The following is a 23059-nucleotide window of genomic DNA, read 5'->3' on the forward strand; positions in this document are numbered from 1 at the left end:
TTTCTCTTAGAAATCAGTAAGGTGTAAATTAAAAATACATGACTTGATGAACAAAAACTGTTTTTAAACAGTTTCCAGTGGGAATGTGATCAATAATGCATATCTAAAAGGTATACTTTCGTGTTCAATTTTAAATCAAATCCAATCCTAAATCAATCATGCCTTTTTAGGAGATTTTTTTCATTGCAATGCAAAAGCAACTTCAACATGCCGAACATTTTCACGCTAGGTTTCCAAGTCCTACAGACGTTTACACAATGTCAGGGTTAGTACCCAGCTTTTGGTGAGAAGGAAATGGGCAAGTTGATCATAGAACCAGCTCTTATCTTTGGAATTGTATTATATTGCTTGTGGTCAAATATCACTGGCAAGATTGACGGAGTAAACGTAGGGAAACATCTTAGCAGTGTTCTCTTCCGCTGAGAAATTCTTAGGCTGAAGGAGGGGATGAAAAGGAGTCTGTGGAAGGCTTCCCCTGGGCTTTTCCAAAGGCAGTTTGCATTTTCTAATAGGGACTGGCTGAAGATATAAATTAATATTTGTGTGAAGTACTTTAAATGTACGATGTAGGCAGTAAAAGCGTGGGGGAGGAAATATAATTTCTCCTCATCATTCCTAAGTTTGTAGTTGGGACAGACTTCTGATTAACAAGAGAAAAACAAGCAAGTTTACTAAGGCATGCAGCCCACAGCATGTGGGAGAAACCTCAGTGAAACTCAAAGCGCAGTGGCTTAGAAGTCTGGCTCATCTTCAACAATACATTTGTGGAGAAATGACAGGACAATGGAAAGCAATTTTAGGTGTCCGAAGGCGAGAAACCGTGGGAAGATAAATATATGGGAAGAAACTAGTGGAGTACGTGTGTTTGTACATTCTTCTGCTGAGATCCCTGAGCTGGTAAGAATGGTCTCCCGTAAAAGAGAATTTACATCCTGTCTTTAGATGAAAAGAGGGGAGGATCTAGAGAGCTCTTCCTCCATTGGCTGCTTCTTAATTGCCTTTACTTCAAAATATTTGTCAAAAAGGCATATTTGGGGGTGACATATTCTGATTACCTTCAGAAGCTTGTCTTTATACACATTTATTTCTTTTAGGGTAGATTTTACTTTCATTTGTCACTAATATGATTCCTTCAGTACACAGCATTCTGTGGCATGGCTTCATGCTTTAGCACTCTGGCTCTGAATTAAAGCCTGAAACAATTTATAAAGATACTGGTATCCAGGCCTTCCATTCATTTATTCTGATTTACTGACTTAGTGTGCAGCTAGAGTCGAGAATCATGGACACTGCTAATGGTTTCAATATTTTAAAACATTTTGCCCAGCTCTTTCAAATAATCCACATTCCAGGTAAAAAAAAAATGAATAAATATGCCTGCAATATTTTTGGTAACAGGGATTGATTACATATATGCGACACTACTGCGTTTGAAAAGTATATTATGGGCCGGGCGCGGTGGCTCACACCTGTAATCCCAGCACTTTGGGAGGCCGAGGTGGACGGATCATGAGGTCAGGAGATCGAGACCATCCTAGCTAACACGGTGAAACCCCGTCTCTACTAAAAATGCAAAAAGTTAGCCGGGCGCAGTGGCGGGCGCCTGTAGTCCCAGCTACTCAGGAGCCTGAGGCAGGAGAATGGCGTGAACCTGGGAGGCGGAGCTTGCAGTGAGCCGAGATCGCGCCACTGCACTCCAGACTGGGCGACAGAGCAAGACTCCGTCTCTGAAAAAAGAAGAAAAGTGTATTATCATAAAAGTATTTGAAAACAATTTCATTAAAATGTACCCATTTCATTGTACTAACAATAACATGTAATGATCTATGATGATGCAAACACTCTATACTTGTAAAATGATTTAAAATTTCCCACTTGTTAACTGAAGGATGTACACGGTCTTAGAGACATGTATGTCTCTATTCTTTTAAATCTGAAAGCATTATCTAAAACCCAACCATCATATACCTGTAGGGAAAAAGCCTAACACAGCCATATCCAAAAGTCATAGTCCGTCAGAAGTATGTTAAATGTTATAAAATTACTTGACCTCAGCATTTCTGAGTTTTGGTGTTTTCAATTTATAATATAATAGGTGGTTGGTTTATTTTAACCAAACTTAAAAAGCAATGATGTCTGCAAAGCCTCTGATTGGAGCAAAAGTCACCATTTATACTCTGACATTGAGGCCAGGCATGGTAACTCACACCTGTAATCCCAACAATTTGGGAGGCCAAGGTGAGAGGATCACTTTACTTTAGCCCAGGAGTTCGAGACCAGCCTGGGCAACATAGCAACACCCCATCTCTACAAAGAATAATTGTAAAAAGAAAAAAAAATAAGCTGAACAGTGGAGTGGGCCTATAGTCTCAGCTACTTGGGAGGATCAAGGCTACAGTTAGGTGTGATCATGCCACTGCACTCCAGCGTGGGCGACAGAGTGAGACCCTCTCTCTAAAAAGAAAAGGAAAAAAAAATTATGATGTTTTATTCTTTTCTCTCCCTAGGTGTGATAGCAGTGGTGATATTTATTTTGCTTTGCATCACTGCCATAGCCATACGCATCTATCAACAGAGAAAGTTACGCAAAGAAAATGAGTCAAAAGTCTCAAAAAAAGAAGAGTGCTAGGACAGCTCTAAACAGTGAGCTCGATGTGCAAAACGCAGTCCATGAAAACCAGAAAGAGCGAGTCTTCTGATTGGCAGCTGTGGCTGTCTCTATCACCGTGACTGTGGACTTCCCTGCTGTTGCCATCAGGGTGCACACAGCAGGTGCAGTGCTGTCACCTGGCTGAAGACCTGCAGCCTCGGAGCCTCTGGGAGGTTCCTTTCTCCCTCGGTGAAACACAGTCCTCCACATCAATTTCCAAACAATGAATTAGGTATGGCCATTCATCACTGTTCAGTAGTTTCCCTGTCCAAAGGCTCTCTTCCAAAACTGCAGTTTGATCTATGTTAATAATTGTGGGGTTTTAGATGAGAAAATGACTATAAAACTGTGGCCCTACTTTATTTTTTAAAAGTGACAGAACTTTTGTTCAGACGTAAAAGACAAAATTGCACTTTAATGTTTTTTGTTACTTGAAAACATATCTGGGATCCCTTTTTTTGGTCCTCTGCTGATATTTATAAAACAGGAAATGCTTCTTAGACTACCTTCACTGGCATTTCCATAGTCCTGGAATCCAGACCCAAGTGGCCTGTCTAAAATTCACAGCCCTTTTATTCTCGTGGTGGTTAATACAACGCAGGTGAAGCCTGGAAATACTACCATTATTTTTGGTGTATTGCTTTTTCTAATTGACTGTTTTTAATGATTTTGATACATTTTAATGTTGAAATTAATATTGAATGTTAGCTATGAAATTTTAGTATTGAATTTTATAATGGAACAGAACATTGGTAGGTAACAAGATGCAAGACGATGTCAACACAAGATTGTCTGCCTGTTTTTCTTTGTAATTTGTAATTACAGTTTTTGTAACTTGTGATTATGTTTTTAACTAAATTTACAACCAGATACAAACACTACTTCTTACACAGAGTTATCCTTTATTTATATCATTAATATGTGAATGAAACATCATCCTAACTTACTTCCCCAAGATACTGAGAGGTCATATCTGTTTTTCTTTATCATTCATTTCTTTTTCTAAAAGTTGTTACTGATATGCTTTTGATTTCCTATGACTCTATTATGTTGTACAGAACATCTTTTCAATTTATTAAAAAAATAGCTTAACTGAAGATCACTAATTCCTTTTCTAAATTTTGAACTGCTCTAGGCATAAATATCATTGTGTATTATCCTTTCATCTAATCACTTTTGGAATGTAAACTGAGGGCTGTTCACTCCAAGTTAAGTTAGCATTTACATGATGTTTATTAAATCTGCCAGTCTGATCACAGGTTGATGACCATGGGGCCAAATTCCCATAGATTACCCAAAATTGAATATGTGCTATTAACTGGAACATGTCTCATTAAGGTTTACGTACACACTAAGACAGCAAAGGATTGGAATTAACTTTATGGAGACAGTTCCAGGGACTAATATTGAAGCAGTGGTTATTTGATAATGCATGGAACCACCATTTGGATTCAATAAACCAATTATATAAAAGCAATGATGCTACACTCTTCATATTCCAGATGCCAACTGCCTACCAAGGACTAATGAGATGGTATATTTCTTCCACATCAGGGCAAGCTGAAAATATATTGATTCAGCGTTACTGTTACGTAAATGAATTTCCATCTTCTCATATGTGTTATTTTTGAAAGAATGAATACACTCTCTGTCTTAAATCCGCTCTTAACAAATGATCTCTTCTCAGAATACTACATCTGTATTGAGAGTACAGACAGCCCATTGGTCACTGCACCTTTTGCAAGACAGCAAAACGGATGCATCAGATTGCATTGATACATCATCACCATCAATCTTTTGCACTGATTTTTAGACTTAATCTTCTTATTTGAAAATAAACTCATTTTTAAATAAAATAAAAAATATTTTAGGGAAAGCTCTATAAAATTAAAATTACAGAATTATATGCTTTTTAAAATTTATGCAAAAATGTGCAGACAAATGTATTCTGTATTGGCTTATGTATTACTTTGCCCTTGTATATTTTGAGATTATTAAGATTTGTTGACGTTTTTGGTTTGATATTTATCATCTGTTAAATTTTTCCTTTTAAATTATTAAATGCAAAGTGCAAGAAAAAGAGATAAATATTTACTGATTGCTAGATGTAAAAATATCTATGAATATATATATTTAAACTTCTGCCAGAGAGCAACCATCTAACAGTCAACTTACTAAAATCTAAATTGAGTACTTTTTACTGTTGCAGAGAATTAAGTCACTAAACGTTATTTAGATATATAGATGCTAGTTGCAAGTAACACCCTTTTGTAATATAAGAGTAAAAGCATAATAATTTCCCAACTTTTGTCTTCAAATTAAAAAAGAAAATAGCATATAATTACCATTCTTCATTTGAGAAAGCTGAAGATTCTGATGCTTAAAAACTTCAGAATTCTAATATTAAAAATAGAGTGGTTCATGTGACATTGAAGGCTTATCGCTGTAAAATAGTGACACTGGTGAGTGGTATTATCTCAATATTTTTGTCCAAATTCACCTTAGGAAATCACTGTAAATCTTCATTGTTTCCTAAAAGTCATTATTACGGCATAAACTTAACATACTTTGATAGTAGTTAGTACTGATACGTGACATATTCTACCCCGTGTCTCTATTACTCTGTCTCTATTACTGTGAAAAGTCACAGTAAATTTAACATTTTCTTCCAGACTGTGTATGATCTTTCATTGTAATAGAGACATGGAGTAGGATAAGTCATGTATTAACATATAAGATTTTTTTAACCTGCTCCCTCAGTTTTATAGATGAGACAAAGATAAGGTTGTAAGAGCTAATCTCTTCACGTAGGCAGTACTAGTAAGTTGTCATGCGTGGACTGAACTCCTGACACTTCTCTCTCTTAACTTCAATCCATAGAGAAGCCCACCTTCCTGCCTTCCCAGTATTATTTAGCAGAGGAGAAAATCATATTAGGCTGTTTGATACTCTGTTTGCCTAGACTGACCAATAATTCTGGATCTTTGTTCACATCTTCTCTGAAAAGAATATTTGATGGGAAATCTTTTTTATTTTTTAATTTTTGTGTACATACTAGGTGTATATATTTATGGAGTACATGAAATGTTTTGATACAGGCATGCACTGTGAAATAAGCACATCATGGAGAATGGGGTATCCATCCCCTCAACATTTATCCTTTGTGTTACAAGCAACCTAATTACACTCTGTATTTTAAAATATGCAGCTAAGTTTTTATTGACTATAGTCACCCTATTGTGCTATCATATAGTAAGTTTTACTCATTCTTTCTACTTTTCTTGTACCCATTAACCTATCCCCACCTCTGCCCCACCATTATCTCAGCTGTCTACTACTTTTTTCAGCCTTTACTAACCATCCTTCTACTCTATATCCATGAGTTCCGTTGTTTTGATTTTTAGATCCCATAAATAAATGAGAACATGCAATGTTTGTCTTTCTATGCCTGGCCTATTTCACTTAACATAATGACCTCCAGTTCCATCCATGCTGTTGCAAGTGACAGGATCTCATTCTCTTTTATGGCTGAAGAATACTCCATTTTGTACGTGAACCACATTTTTTTCATTCATCTGTTGACGAACACTTAGGGTGTTTCCAAATCTTAGCTGTTATAAACAGTATTGCAACAAATAAAAGAGTGCAGATGGAAAATTGATTTTGATGGCTTTTTTCTTTAATAAAACATTAATTTCTTCATGTATAACTGGAAGGCAAACAAATGATCCATTTGCTTAGTTTATTCTTGAATCCATAATATAAGTGACAGAAATGGATTATTAAAATATACTTGAAGTTGGGGAAGAATGATATGGACACATTTTAAATCAAAACATGATGAATTGGCTGTTTAACCTACTACCTCATTGGCCAATCTGGGGCAAGATGAAAGTATTTGTAAACACTGTTTTGGCAATTATGTGTAAAGAGAGAACCAATTTTTTAATTAAAAAATTGAATTCTAAGAATTATAGAGCTTTTCTATTGGTAAATACATGAAATATCATAGAGTCCAACGCTTTTCTCTTCCTTCAAATCACTCCCAATGGATGTAGCTCAGGCTAAGTTCATTGCTGATGCGTTGTCAGAACAGCCACTAACGGTTTAAGTTGGTATACTTAAGTGCAAATGTGAATAATGTTTTAAGAAGGTTACATAAAGTTGCCATTACTAGGAGTAGTAGCAGAATTTATTATGGATTAATCATATCGTCGGGAAAATGTACTGAAGCACTACTTCCTGTGGTATTTTTTTTACAAAATGATAACATAGTTTATTGCCTATAGGTTGATTATGACCTAAAATTATATTTTTGCATTTTATTGTGCCCTTATATATTTTAAAATGTGAGGTTCACATTGTTGTATTTGCTCTGTGAATAAAAATGTCTAAAATCATAAGATGAACTTTTAGATTTTGCGATATGAAAATTTCTAACTTAGCTAGCTTGTGATGGTACCTAAAAATTTAAGAAAGCCCTTAAAATAGAACCTCTGTGACTGCATGAGCACTTTGTATGACTCATATCACATTTTAACTCCTTAAGCAAGCCAATGAGGTAAAACATATAATTATCCCCATTTTTGCAAAATTCACAAAGGCCTTCACTGCTTTGAGAAAACGTTACACAGATAATTACTGACAAAAATGGGTTAGAATGCAGGTCCTGAGATGTCTAGTTCCTGACCAATTCTACAGGTTGCCTTGCTCCCATAATATGCTCCAATCTACAATGTTCATCTTAATCTGCAGTGAGTAAACATAATTGATAGCTAAATTTACTTCTTGTTCCAAATCTTTAGGATATGATTCTTTAGGATATGATTCATGTGTGTTATATACATACATACATATATATGTGTATGTGTGTTTATACTTACATATTTTTTTTCTTATTTTACTTCTGGCTAAGATGGAGTAATAGGGAGCATATTTACCCTCTAACCCTCCTGCATGAAACAACCTCAAACCAGACAAAATATATGAAACAATGGTTTTCAGTACACTGGACATGAGGCACGGAATGTAATCCCTGAAAGACAGGAAACATAAGATGTGTGCTGTGAGTATCCCAGCTTACAACTTGAGAGAATTTGAGACAGCAGTGACAATGGAGATAGATAGCTTAAGGAAGCCTAGCAAGTCTCTGAGTAGCTGTTGCTGAGAGTTCAGGTACACGAAGGTGGCTAGAGATTGCAGGATAGAGTACCTGCGAGGAAAGAGCTGCATTGGAGAAAACTTTGCAAATCTGGAGAGGGTCGCCCTTCAGTGTGTAACAAAGTGCATGAAACTACCTGAGGCAAGGGAAAGAAACACTCAAAAGAATTACAGCAGCATTTATCAACCTTTAAAAAATTATTGACCTCAAGGAATCTTTTTAAACATCTTTTCTAGTCACCTCTCTATGAATTTTTTTATTTTTATTATTTTATTTTATTTTATTTTTTTGAGACGGAGTCTCGCTCTGTCGCTCAGGCTGGAGTGCAGTGGCGCGATCCTGGCTCACTGCAAGCTCCGCCTCCAAGGTTCATGCCATTCTCCTGCCTCAGCCTCCGGAGTAGCTGGGACTACAGGCACAAGCCAACACGCCCAGCTAATTTTTTTTTTTTTTTGTATTTTTAGTGGAGGCAAGGTTTCACCATGTTAGCCAGGATGGTCTCGATCTCTGGATCTCATGATCTGCCCACCTCAGCCTCCTAAAGCGCTGGTATTACAGGCGTAAGCCACTGTGCCCGGCCTGAAATTTTAATATCGCACATGCACTGCACATCTCTTTAGTACTATATGTATATCTGGGCTTTACACAAAAAGAATATTTTTCTTCTCTTCACTTCTCCCATCCCCCCCCAAAAAAACTAATTTCTGTCGTTTTGGGGACAATATCACTCTCACTGAGAGTGCATGTTCACACACAACCATGAATAGAGGTGGTTGCCATGGGCTATACCAGAAATCTCCGTAATTAATAGGGCATTAGGTAGAATATTCATAGGGGTCTTGCCTCAATCCTGGCAAGTCCTACACCATGTATTACTATGGCGGCCCCACTAAACAAATCTTCAAAGATTTGGAAAAAAAGATCAAACAGTTTCCAATAACTAATTGGCATCTCTGAGCAAAGTTCACATGTACTTCCAGTAACATAAAACTATCCAACACCAGGCCGGGCACGGTGGCTCATGCCTGTAATCCCAGCTCTTTGGGAGGTTGAGGCAGGCAGATCACGAGGTCAGGAGATGGAAACCATCCTGCTAACAAGGTGAAACCCCGTCTCTACTAAACATACAAAAATTAGCCAGGCATGGTGGTGGGCGCCTGAAGTCCCAGCTACTCGGGAGGCTGAGGCAGGAGAATGGCGTGAACCCAGGAGGCGGAGTTTGCAGTAGGCCGAGATTGCGCCATTGCACTCCAGCCTGGGCAACAGAGCCAGACTCCATCAAAAAAAAAAAAAAAAAAATCCAACACCCAACGAGGTAAAATCACAATATCTGGTATACAATAAAAAATTACCAAGTGTGTGAAGAGGCAGAAAAATAGGACCTATAATGAGGATAAAAATCAATCTAAAATGACCCAGCACATACACAGATGTTAGAATTACTAATGAAAAATATTATGACTATATTCCATATTTTCAAAGATTAGGATGTGACAAGAAAAGGCTTAAATTAAACTTCGAGAGATGACAATGCTAATGTATGAGATTAAAAAATACAATGGATGTAATTAATGGCAGATGAGAGTTTTCAGAAGAAAATATTAATAAACTTGAATATATATAGCAGTAGAAAGCATCCAAAATGAAACAGAGACAGAAAAAAACAAAGAATAATCAGAGTATCGGTGATCTGTGGGACAACTTCAGTTGCCTAATCTGTGTGTATTTGGAGTTCTCAAAGGAGAAAAGAGAGTGGATGGATAGAAAAAAATTTTTTTTAAATTAATAGGTAAGCATTTTCCACATTTGATGCAAACTATAAACCCACAGACCCAGGAAGCTCAACATCCCCAAGTAGGGGTGCTATTAAGAAAACCACATCACAACACATCATAAGCAAATGGATCAAAACTCAGTGTGGTAAAGAGAAAAAGACAAGTCTTACACAGAGAAGAAAAACAAGGATGATACCAGACTTCTTTTTGGAAGCAATGCAAGGGGAAGGGCAGTGGAGCAATATCTTTCATGCTTCCAGTGAAACATCTTCCAACCAAAAGCAGAAAACTGTCTCTCCTAGGTTTCTATACCCAGCAAAACCGTCTTTCAAGAAAGGATGAAACAAAGATATTTTTCAGACATAGAAAAGTTAAAAGTAATATATTATCAGCAAACCTGGACTATGAGAACAGTGTAAAAGCCTTTCAGGAAGAAGGAAAATAAAGACTAATATCTTTGTGCAGATAGAAACATGGATCCACACAAAGAAATGAAGAGCACTGGCAATAGTAACACCATAAGTAAATATACAATACCTGCCCTTATTACTTAAATATCTTTTAAAGATAATTGGCTGTTTAGAAATAATAGCAGTGTCATGTGAGTTCTGCAGCATGAGTAAAAGTAAAATATATGACAACAATAACCTAGAGAGACTAAATGGAAATATAGTTTGTAAGGTTCTTAGACTGTGTGTAAAGTTGTATAATGTCTATTAAAAGTTGGCTATTACAAGTTATCTTTAAGTTAAAACATCTGTATGGTATAATCCCTAAAGCAAATGCTAGAGTAACAAAAACAGTGATAACTAGTATTACAATGCAGCGATGAAATAAATTTTTAAATGCTTGAAAGTAGACAAAAAAGATGAGAAATAGGACAAAGAACAAGTGGGACAAATAGAAAGCAAATAGCAAGATATAATATAAAAATCTGATAAATTTGACCTTAAAATTAACAACTCTCCTTTTAAAATACATTGTTAAGAGAATAAGAGTCAAGCTACAGACTGGGAGAAAATATTTGCAACACTTTATTTGAATGCTGTAAATTTTTTTCAGAATATAGTTCATAAAGAACTCTTAACAACTCAATAATTAGCAAAAATAAAATGAAAATAATGAATATAAGAAAAAATGACGAAAAGTGCTACGCCAGTGGACAAAAAGCACACAAAAATGTTCAATATCATTTTGTCATTAGGGAAATGCAAATTAAAACCACAGTGAGTTATTCTTCCCACTAAAATGGTTATGATTAAAAATATTGTCAGTACCACGTGTTGTTGAGAATATGGAGCAATTACAATTCTCATACATTATTGTTGGAATGTAAAATGCTACAACCACTTAGGAAAAATTGTTTAACATTGTTTTATATAATTAAGCATACATGAAACCTATGACCCAACAATTCCAATCCTAGGTTGAAAAGAAATGAAAACTTATGCCCATTATAAGACTTACACAAGAACGTTTACAGCATCTTTACTTATAATATCCCCAAACTGTAAACTGCCTAAAAGACCTTCAACAAGAAAATGGACAATTTGTGTTGTATTAATAATGAAATACTCTTCAGCTATAAAATGGACAAAACTACTGGTAACTGCAACAAACATGGCTGAATCTAAAAAACCTTGTGTTGAATGAATAAATGTAGACACTATAGCGTACATTCTGAAGTCCTAGAACAAGCGAAACTAAGATATAGCGGTAGAAATCGTATCAGTAGTTACCTGGGTTGAGGTGGGATGGGAGTTGACTGCAGAGAAACACAAGGGAAGTTTCTGGAGTGATGGAAATGTTCTATGTCTTGATTGACTATGGTTACATTGGTGTGGACATTTGTCAAAACTCTTTGAATTTCATATTTGGAATTTGTATATTTTGTATATAAATTATACTTCAATAAATATGTACATGTATATATATGTGTATATATAATACATTTTGATATGTCATGATGTCTGTCACTTCACAGCATATTATATTTCTATCATACCATATTTACATAATGGAAAAAGATGAAAAGGATGCTGTATTTTGGGGAAACCACAAGAGATTATCACCTTTATTTATTTTTTATACAAATACATATAAATCTTTCACAGTACAATACAAATGTCAAAATGTGGTATTTTCATTGCTCTATAAATTCTTATATGTTCTATGTATGTAATAAATGTTAAAAACAGTGTTTATATGTTGTATATGTTTATTTGTTCTATGTGTTTATATGTTCACTGTTCTATAAATTCTCATATATTGTATACTATACAATCAGGTGATGAGCTGCTCAGTAAATAAGTGCTGAATACTCTGCATCCCTCATCACGTCAAGCATTTCACATCCCTTTTCCTGTAGGCTTCCACAGTAGACATTTGACTTGCCAATTACATTTTCATCCATCATTCTGGAGAAGCCTGGAGAAACAGCTAGACACAGGGGACATACTCCTATACCTTGCTCATTGTGCCTTGGAATTATACATATTGAAATATTGTAAAGATTTGCTTCATTTGTATCAATATGGCTGTGAAATTAGATGTCAACTCTACTTCACTTCCAACTTTTAGGAGGAATCCAGATAGTTTATTAGAAAATAGAAGTGCAAAAATGTTTGCTGTTTGATTCTCAGACCATAGCCTGAGATTAGCAATATTAAAAAAAAAAAATAGCAGACAGAAGAGGCCCAAGTCTCTCCCAGCTCCTGGGATGCATAGAAGCAATGGGCTGTGATGTCCTACTGAGGTAAAAGAAGTAGTGTTTGTTATAGTCCCATGAGCAGAAGCAGTAAGAACTTGAGGTAGGGTGCACCCAAAACTGAGAACAAGGGAAAGCTGAAGTAGGAAGTGTCACCAGGGAGGGACTATGGGTCCTTACTATGCGAAGAGAGAAAAGGATTTAATTAGGTCCAACAGAATATAATGCCATTTCAAAAACATTTTCTGTTAGGACAGTTTCCAGAGACTCTAAGTGGTTGTTTTTTGTGTGATGATTTTTGAGCTTGGTAGAATTTTTCTAGTCTGACTGGATCAGCTCTAGAAAGCTGCTCAGATGAATATGCAATGAATGCTTTCTCTCTTCACATACTTCTCAGTTAGAAGGAGAATATTTCAGGCCAAAAGGATGCAAGACCTTAGTTATATATGCCACAACCAGATCAGTGATTTTAATTTGCCCACCCTAAAGAAATATGAGTATATACCATTCTAAAGAAATCTGTCTTTCTAACATGTCTATCACTTTCTTCAGTGATTCCATAGCAAACAGTTAATGAAAAACAACAATAATAGCACATGTATTAATCTTTACCACTTGTAATTTTCCAAGGAATTTAGACAGATTTATTGCAAAAAAATTCATCAATTCTTATGTTCTTTCCAAATAGTTTTTGCACTAAATCATATTATTCAACATTTCTCCATGTCTACCTGTACCTTCAGACCCTCACTAAATCCAATTAACCAAAACCCAAATTGATTAGTGATGTTAAGCATTTTATGTCTTATATGTCTTCTTTTTATTTTATGCTTATATGTCTTCTTTTGCGAAACATCTGTTCATGTCCTTTGCCCAGTTTTTAATGGGATTTTTTTCTTACTGAGTTGTTTGAGTTCTTTATTAAAAAAATGCTCAGTATCACGAATCATCGGAGAAATGCAAATCAAAACCAAAATGAGATATCATATTACACCAGTCAAGATGGCTATTACTAAAAAGTCATAAACAACAGATGTTGGCAAGGATGTGGAGACAAAGGAACTCTTATACACTGTTGGTGGAACTATAAATTAGTAAAAACTCTAAGGAAAACAGTATGGAGATTTCTCTAAGAACTAAAAATGGAACTACCATTCGACCCAGCCAGCAGTCCCACTACTGGGCATCTATCCAAAGGAAAAGAAATCATTATGTTAAAACGACGCCCACACTTGTATGTTTATTGCGGCACTATTCACAATAGCAAAGTCATGGAATCAATCTAAATGTTGCTTGGATAAAGAAAACTTGTGGTAAATATACACTGTGGAATACTATGCAGCCATAAAAAGAAGAAAATCATGTCCTTTTCAGCAACATGGATGGAGCTGAAAGCCATTATTCTAAGTGAAGTAACTCAGAAAATTAAATACTGCATGTTCCCACTTACAAGTGGGACCTAAACAAAGAATACACATGGACATAAAGATGGAAATAACAGACATAAAATAGGCCTTTTTCGGCCGGGCACGGTGGCTCAAGCTTGTAATCCCACCATTTTTGGAGGCCGAGGCAGGTGGATCACGAGGTCAGGATATCGAGACCATCCTGGCTAACACAGTGAAACCCTGTCTCTACTAAAAATACAAAAAAAAAAAAAAAAAAAAAAAAAAAAAAAAAAAAAAAAAATTAGCCGGGCGCGGTGGCAGGCTCCTGTAGTCCCAGCTACTCGGGAGGCTGAGGCAGGAGAATGGCGTGAACCCTGGAGGCGGAGCTTGCAGTGAGTGGAGATCGCGCCACTGCAGTCCAGCCTGGGCGACAGAGTGAGACTCCGTCTCAAAAAAAAAAAATAGGCCTTTTTCTTTAACCAATACAACATCACTATTTCTACTGCAAGTGTTTCAAAAACATCTGTGCTATTTTGAAATATACCAAGTTTAAAATTGTTACAAGAAAAATGTCTTTGCGGCCGGGCGTGGTGGGTCACACCTGTAATCCCAGCACTTTGGGAGGCCGAGGCGAGCGGATCACGAGGTCAGGAGATCGAGACCATCCTGGCTAACATGGTGAAACCCCGTCTCTACTAAAAATACAAAAAAAAAAAAAAAAAAAAATTTAGCCGGGCGGAGTGATGGGCGCCTGTAGTCCCAGCTACTCGGGAGGCTGAGGCAGGAGAATGGCGTGAACCCTGGAGGCAGAGCTTGCAGTGAGCCAGGATCGCACCACTGCACTCCAGCCTGGGCGACAGAGCGAGACTCCGTCTCAAAAAAAAAAAAAAAAAAAAAAAAAGAAAGATAAATGTCTTTGCTATCTTTCCCAGGTCTCCAGCTGCCTCCACACTGGCGTAAGAAACACTGGAGGAAAAATGACCGCCTCACAGTAGTTTAAGCTGTTCTTTTGCCCATAGATGTACACATTTAAACTTGCTCCTAGCTCTCCAAGATTGCTTATTCGCTGATATGTTGCAATGACAACAAAATACAACTTCTGTTTGATTAAAAATAAAAGCAAGTAAAACATGTTTTCCCTCACTGGGTTCTGAGTCGATTAAATCCAGCTTATCATTGATGTTTTAAAATTGAGGTTATATTATATAGTTTAATTTTCAAAAGAGACTTTGATATATGGAAAATGTAAGCCAAGGAAAATAAAAATATGAAAATTCAGAAATACCATTGCTAGCTCATCACATATGTTTATTTAAATTTGGTTAGTATGCTGGAGAGAATTTGGGATTGAATTCAATTCTTTGTGCTATATACAAAATAAATTTACTAGCAGTTAGATGGAGTTGGCTTAGAAACCTAATCCTATATGTAAATATTATAAAAATTTTTAATTCCAAAGTAGTTCAGTAAAAAGAACTGGGCTTTGAAATCAACATGTTGGATAAATAGACAACTACTGTAGTTAATTCTAAATAAGCATCCTTACAGCAACGAGATACACATTTTTACAAGGCTCTTTCTCTCAACTTTGTAAATAACAAGTATCTTTAAATTGCCATTGTCAGTATCTCTTCTAGATGCCCCTTGGCAGGGTGTGCTCTGCACTTCTCCGCTGTGATTATGTCTAGAGGAATTGCATCAGGATGGACAAGAATGGCTGTGTGGAAAAAGAATTTAGATTTGCTGTGAAAAATGAACTCCACAATGGATTTTCTGGGTTGATTAGTTAAGCAATTGAAACACGAAACCCAGTGATTTGAAATAACAAAACAAATTGCCTAATTTAGAAATATAATGAAAACACATATATTATTCAAAGACATGTTGCAACATTAGATGGCTAGCTGATGACTAGTTTTTAGTATTTGTAATATAGGGTGTATGTAATTTCTTTTTGAATTTAGCAAAATCCCAGCTTTTTTATATGGTATCTAAGTAAGGAAGATAAACATCTTTTTTTTTTTAAATGAAGTCTCGCTCTGTCACCCAGGCTGGAGTGCAGTGGCGTGATCTTGGCTCACTGCAACCTCCACCTCCCAGGTTAAAGCAACTCTCCTGCCTCAGCCTCCCAAGTAGCTGGGATAACAGGCATGTGCCACCACACCCGGCTAACCATTTTTTTGTTTTTATATATATTCTTAGGAGAGACGAGGGTCTCTCTGTATTGGCCAGGCCGGTCTCAAACTCCTGACCTCGTGATCCACCCGCCTCAGCCTCCCAAAGTGCTGGGACCACAGGCGTGAGCCACTGCGCCCGGCCAACATCTTTTTATAGTTTCTGATTTCCAATGTACAATTAAACTCTTGGCTATTAGGAGCATCTATACATCCCCCAACTCAGAGTAACCACTTTAGCTATTCTTAGCCAATGAAGCCAAAGAACACAGAAGACTGTGCTCCTGTTCTAGTTCTTTTATGTACCTTGTTTTAAGTCTTCCTTGTTCCCCGCTCCGTCTCACCATAAGGACGTGGCTCTGCTGACTTTTCTCTTTAAAACTCTCTATCCTACCCTGCTCCATTCACCTCTTTTATACTAATTAAAGCCTCCTCTTCCTTCTGATCTCAGCTTAAGAGACACTGTCTTGAGGCACCTTTCGTTAGCCTTCCAAATCTGGCTCTTTCGTAAAACCATCCTACAGATCATTGTTCTTTTTCATCAGCATGGTTGTCTCAATTTGATGACTGATGTGATGATGTGACCGGTGCATGTCTTCAGTGAACTGTCGGAAAGCGGAGCTCGTGTGCACTGCAGAGTGTATTCCTGTGAGTGTATTCCTGTTCCCTTCCAGGTGCGTGTGGATGACCCAGCAGCCAGGTCCAGCACTGGCCTAAGGCTCCAAACTTCTACAGTTAGAAAATTGGCAAAGATACTGATTTAACTTTGGCGCGTTTGTTAGGCTTCTTCTTCTTTCTTTTTTTTTTTTTTTTTGGATAACACTTTAAATAACATATGATAGAAAATGAGAAGAGTTTATGGAAAATAATTTTATTAGTGTTTGTGGCCCTTAATGACTTAAGCCCTAAGTAGGGACTTCATAATTTCAAACTTTCAAAAATGTCTTGTAACATGCAGTAAAATGTGTCTTATTCGTGAGAGTCATGTCTATTCTAGGCAACTGTTCTCAGTTTCCATGGACAGAGGAAAAATTAGATGTACATATGTTTTATGGGGAGGAATTTGGACTAAACATAAGAAAGAATTACCTGGCCGGGAAGTTGTTGTTCACTATTACATTAACTCATTTTACAGGAATAAAGGAAATAACATGATTTAGGAGGAATGTAACCCAGAAAGAGATAATGAATCAGAAGCCCTCCAAATTTCCTTTGAGATTTGTTTAGCATATGATTATGAGATTTGGTGAAAGTATGTCATTCCCAGTAAGTAGGTGTAATTTAAAATATGTAAGAAGTTCTACATATGTGCTTGGTAATTTTAAGGGTTATTATATATAATCATTACTGAGATCACTACACAGCTATGTCCTGCCAGTAATCCAAAAAGAAAAATCATTCTAGTTGTCATCAGTTATATAAGATAATAAAAATAAACTTAAAGTCTTAGGCAATATTTTAGATATTGCTCAGAAGTACATTTCTTTGTGTTATAATTAATGACCTTCTATGTGTGATTATTCAGATTATTGAAAGTCTTAGTATTAATCATTCATAATAATTAATTTTAAATATTTGAGTAGTCAGTTCTAAAATAATTGAAATCATTAAAACCTGAATGTTATTCAATCAAAATGACTTAGAAATAAAATAATATTATTAAAATAAGGAATTAAAGACTATAAATTTAGACAATGGGGAAATTAACAGAAACACTTCATGTCTTTGCCTTTATTTGGTAAAGGATAGACTCTTTCATCCAATAACTTTTTTAATTACCATGATTTTGAAAATGTGGGACTTTTTCTTACATCTTACACAGTATGTTGCTTGTCTGGCAAATTGAACACGTGGAGAAAAGAAATATCTTTGTCAAAATGAGTGCTTTATGTAGGACACTTTACATTATATTATAAAATATATTAATAAATAGGTCCATAGTCTGTAGAATATATAATAAATATCCTGAATTAGTTCTTAAGACTAATGAACTTCTTTTGTCCTAATTTTTTTTTTTTTTTTTTTTTTTTTTTTTTTTTTTTTGAGACGGAGTCTCGTTCTGTCACCCAGGCTGGAGTGCAGTGGCCTGATCCTGGCTCACTGCAAGCTCTGCCTCCCGGGTTCATGCCATTCTCCTGCCTCAGCCTCCCGAGTAGCTGGGACTACAGGTGCCCGCTGCCACGCCCAGCTAATTTTTTGTATTTGTAGTAGAGATGGGATTTCACCATGTTAGCCAGGATGGTCTCGATCTCCTGACCTCGTGATCCACCAGCCTCGGCCTCCCAAAGTGCTGGGATTACAGGCGTGAGCCAACGTGCCCAGCCTTGTCCTAATATTTTTATCTGGCAGATGCTATACTTAACACAGCATTGGATTCTTAATGCCATTTGCAATCTAAAATAATAATACCAAACCCCAGTTTTGAGGTGAAATTAGTATAAATGAAGGTATATGGAATATTTGAAATATAACTGCTAATTTCAGCTTATTATTAATTATATATAGTTATTTTAAAGAAGAGCTGAGACTAATAATTTATCATCTCAACTAAGATGAAGGATGTTTTAAATTCTGCTACCACCAAAGTAAAGTTTTCTGATTTGCCATCTTCGACTAGGCTCCTCGTTGTCTTCAAATTATACCCATTATGATAGTCCCCTTGTGGAAAGGGACTGGATTTTACTTTCTCTAAATTGCTAACATCTAGACAGTGGTGTACCACATTTAAATAGCATTCAGTAAATAGATAAATGCATGCATTAATAAAACGTTAGTATGTCCCCATTTTTGGCAAATATCTAATAGAAATGTGGAAGGTAAGAGGAAGAAATCTACCCTTTGGAACAAATATAATTGGAAATAATAGTCTTTGGATATATTTATATGGTAATCATAAAATCTCGGGAATTGTCTTAAATGATTTGCATAGATTAAGTCACTAAATCCTCACAGCAACTTTGTGAAGTGAGTTCCTAATATTCCCATTTTATAAATGAACATACTGAAGCAGAATTAGTTTAAATAACTTCCCTAGGGTCATTTGTAATCAAACAATCAATGGGCTTGCTACCCGATGTGCATAGAGGCCAATACCATGGCACAGGCTTGAGAAAAGAGAAGCTGTATTGCTGGTTGACTGTCAAGGAGACAGGAGAAAATGCTCAAATCTGTCTCCCTGAGCTGGGGGCTGAGTTGGGTTTTATAGGAATAGGGTAATGAAGTGTTATCTGATTGGGTCTTGTGATGAGATGATGCTGGGAGGCATGATCTGACTGAATCCTGCCATGGGGTACCACAAGGGCTCCATTTGATTGGATCCTGGATCTTGCCATGCAGTGTCCCCTTTTTAATTCAGTCCCACTTCTTGGGCTGAGCACTCAAGTCCCGCCCATCATTGCAAGTTTGGTTCATTTGGGCATGTTCAGGTTATGGGACCTTCAGCCTGGGAGTCCATGGCAACTGAAAAACTATTCATAACATTTTACATAAAAGTTGAAGAACCAGACTGGTTTTGTGTGGTTACACATTCACCTAATAAATGACTGAGCTGGAATTTGAACTCAGGCAGTCTGGCTCTTGTCTGACTCCGGCGCCCAATCTCTTAGCCAATATGCACTGTTGCCTGTGATAGAGATATTATTTTTGTTTATTGGGATAATGACAGCCAAGGGAATCTATAGAGTATTATTCCACAAAAATAATTCTAAATACGGCCAGGTATGGTGGCTCACGCCTGTAATCCCAGCACTTTAGGAGGCCGAGGCGGGTGGATCATGAGGTCAGGAGATCAAGACCATCCTGGCTAACACTGTGAAACCCTGTCTCTCCTAAAAATACAAAAAAATTGCCGGGTGTGGTGGTGGGCACCTGTAGTCTCAGCTACTTGGGAGGCTGAGGCAGAAGAATGGCGTGAACCCAGGAGGCGGAGCTTGCAGTGAGTGGAGATCGCGCCACTGCACTCCAGCCTGGGCGACAGAGCGAGACTCTGTCTCAAAAAAAAAAATAATAATAGTTCTAAACACATAAAATTTCTCTATAGGATAACTTATTATTTTCTTAATGCTTGACATAATTTATGCCAAATAAGCTCAGTGGTTAAGCAAAAATATTCAGATATTAAGAAATATCATAAATCATTTAATGCTGTATTAAATACATATAATTTAATTGTCCAAAAGTATTTTCCTGAGTGAAAAAATGATGGTGCAAATTTTGGATATTATAAGACAACTTGAAGAAGAGTAGAGTGCAGAAAGAAGTTATATTTTAGGTGGGCTAGAATAACATAACATTTATGCAATAGCCCCAATTTGTGACATAACACTTCATAAAAATGTTCAACAGTTTACAAGTGCTTTATCTGAAAACAATGGAGAATTAATAGCATAAACTGGGAAACTTACTTTATGATTAACAAAGTTTTTTTTAATGAAAATGATTAAAAGTAGACTAAATTGTTTTAAGTATTTCTTTTTCATTCAGCATTCAATTGCCAAGTCATTTCATTCACAGTTTTTAAGGATGTTCTGAAAATTCTGGCATAAGACCCAGGAGATGAAATTATTTGCCAAATGTTGATGTATTATGGGAAAAAATGACTCTGTTTACAACTGTAGCCATGTGAAAATTAAAGTTATTTAATCCCAATTTCAATTAGCCAATTATGAGACAAAGGCAAAGAACTAGTGAAATACTACAAAACACTTTTTTGATATATTATACAATTAAGTTATCATTTTGCTCCAATGGATAAGAATAGGGTTGCCATAGGAGTTCATCCTAATGCTAGGAAGCAGACCATAAAATCTAAAATTACTGGTAGAATTTATAGAGAATAGACTCTGACATTAAGATGTAACACAATTTAATTGAGTAGCACAAATATAATTGTCTTGCCTCATGGCTAAGTATTTCTGTAGAACTGCAATTTTAAAAAATGAAACCAAGCCAACAAAGGCAAGTAAAAAGTCCATAAGAATTATGAACTCTGTCAAAGTGAATACAATAGAAGACTCTCAGTCATAATTCTTTAAATCCTTCTAATTCCTTGATATTCAATATCTTTAATTGCCATAAGGCCCTGAGGTTGCTCCCTCTTAGCTCTTAAGCTGACCTCCTACTAACATGTAGCTCTTTGCTGCTTCTCCCTCTTGGTCTTTATTTTCTACAAGCTGACCTCTCATCCCTTTTCAAATGAAAATTGACCAATTGATCCTATGCTCTTAGAAAACCTTCATGTACTTCAACCCCTTCTCCTGGTCCTATATATCAAAAGGCCAAGTTCTAGGGGTCTGTAGTCTCCAATAGTGTGATGATATGGCTACCCTGAGAAGCAACATCTCATCCAGGAAACCCTGATCAGCATTTTTCTCTGCAAGTGGCGTCGCAGGATTGTGAATTGTAAACAGATAAAAGGATTCTTAGTGGTACCTCTGTCAAGCTCATTACACATTCCAGAATCAATCAAGTCTCCTGCTAGCATTTGAAGAATATCACCAAAAAATTGGTAGCTGCGTTGTTTCCTTTGGACATGCAAGTAGATAACTATCAGTAACTACCAATAATAACAGCCAGTCAGCTCAGGCTGCTGTAATAAAATAGCATAGATTGGGCCGGGCGCGGTGGCTCACACATGTAATCCCAGGACTTTTGGAGGCCCTGGCGGGCAGATCACGAGGTCAGGAGATCAAGACCATCCTGGCTAACACGGTGAAACCCAGTCTCTACTAAAAAAAATACAAAAAAAGTTAGCCGGGCGTGGTGGCGGGCACCTGTAGTCCCAGCTACTCAGGAGGCTGAGGCAGGAGAATGGCGTGAACCTGGGAGGCGGAGCTTACAGTGAGCTGAGATCGCACCACTGCACTCCAGCCTGGATGACAGAGCAAAACTATGTCTCAAAAAAAAAAAAAAAAAAAAAAAAAAAAAGAAAAAAGAAAAAGAAAAAGAAAAAATAGCATAGATTGGATGGCTTAAACCACAGACATTTATATCTCACAGTTCTGGAGGCAGAGAAGCCTACAATCAAGGTGCTAGTTCATGATCAGGCCTGGCCCCTCGCTTGTGGTCAGCCTCCTTCCCATTGGGCATCATGTGGCCTTCCCTGAGTGTGTGGGGGATGGCAAGCGATAAGAAGATCTCTAGCTCCTCGTCCTATAAGGACACTAATCTCCTCATGAGGGCCTCCTTCCAGGATCTAACCTAAACCTCATGACCTGTCAGAGGCCCCATCGCCAAATACCATCATATTAGTGGCTAGGGTTTCAACTTAGGAGTTTTAGAGGGACACAGCATTCGGCTCATAACAAACTGTAAGTACAGTCAGCTTCACTAGATCACATTTTCTATGTTGAGAGCCCATTTTGAAAATTTTAAAAGCTTTGAGATTTTGAATATGATCAAAAGTACTGAGAACAAAGAAAATTCATTTGGAAAGACAATTGGTAGTCTGCTCACAAATGAATAATCTGGGACACTTAATAATATATCTGAGTTTTGTTCTACGTTAATGAATAATGTAGGTCCTGGCATCATGGAGAATAATTGCACTTTGCTTCTGCAAACTCCTAATAAGTGTTCTGCCAACAGGCAGGAAAGTAGGGTTTTCTACCGCAATGAAATCTGCAGCTTTATGTCTTTAATCCCTGTGGTTTCATAGGAAGGCAGTTCTTTCTACAGGATAAAACTTGAAGAACATGACTGCATTCAGATTTAAGACAAAAAAAAAAAAACCTAAAATGGAAAGAGTATTAAAACCATGTCAAAGCATATGGTATTGATGCCTCAGTGTTCCCCAGTGTTCCTGAGTTCAACAGAAAGTTCTAGTAAGGTTGACAGATTTCCATCTCAAGAGTCTGCCTTGTCACTCTTCCCAGGGAAGAGTTTTGCATAGAAGATTGGACACATGAAAAAACAACCCAGAATTACATGTGTGTGGCAGGAAGAGGGGACAATGTCCCTGGAGGTGACATCCAACAAATGCAGGATAGCAATCAGTGGACAGGAAGATTCTGAGACACGTTCCATGGGCTGTCTCAGAGAGTCCCCAGAGGGATTAGCTACATAGCAAATAATACCCCACAGTGGTGACTTTTCACATTGTAATTTGCCAATGCGTTTATTGAATCCTTTTATCTGTGTCCTCCTAATATGCTCTGGGAAAGAGGTTGAGGTTGCAAATCCCCACAACCCCGTTTGAGTTTTTGAT

General features: G+C 36.9%; 1 protein-coding gene across 3 annotated transcripts in view; it reads left to right on the forward strand.

Moving 5' to 3' along the window:
* Positions 1–11790, forward strand: part of LOC117978859 (contactin-associated protein-like 3) — a 239003-nt gene extending 227213 nt beyond the window's left edge. For all 3 annotated transcript variants that reach the window (XM_055091856.2, XM_055091858.2, XM_055091861.2), the window contains one exon: positions 2508–11790. In XM_055091856.2, the coding sequence (XP_054947831.1) occupies positions 2508–2629 (122 nt within the window). In that variant the 3' untranslated portion in view covers positions 2630–11790. The remainder of the gene's footprint in view (positions 1–2507) is intronic.
* The last annotated feature ends 11269 nt before the right edge of the window (positions 11791–23059 follow it).

Source organism: Pan paniscus, chromosome 11 (assembly GCF_029289425.2).
Source record: "Pan paniscus chromosome 11, NHGRI_mPanPan1-v2.0_pri, whole genome shotgun sequence".
NCBI lineage: Eukaryota > Metazoa > Chordata > Mammalia > Primates > Hominidae > Pan > Pan paniscus.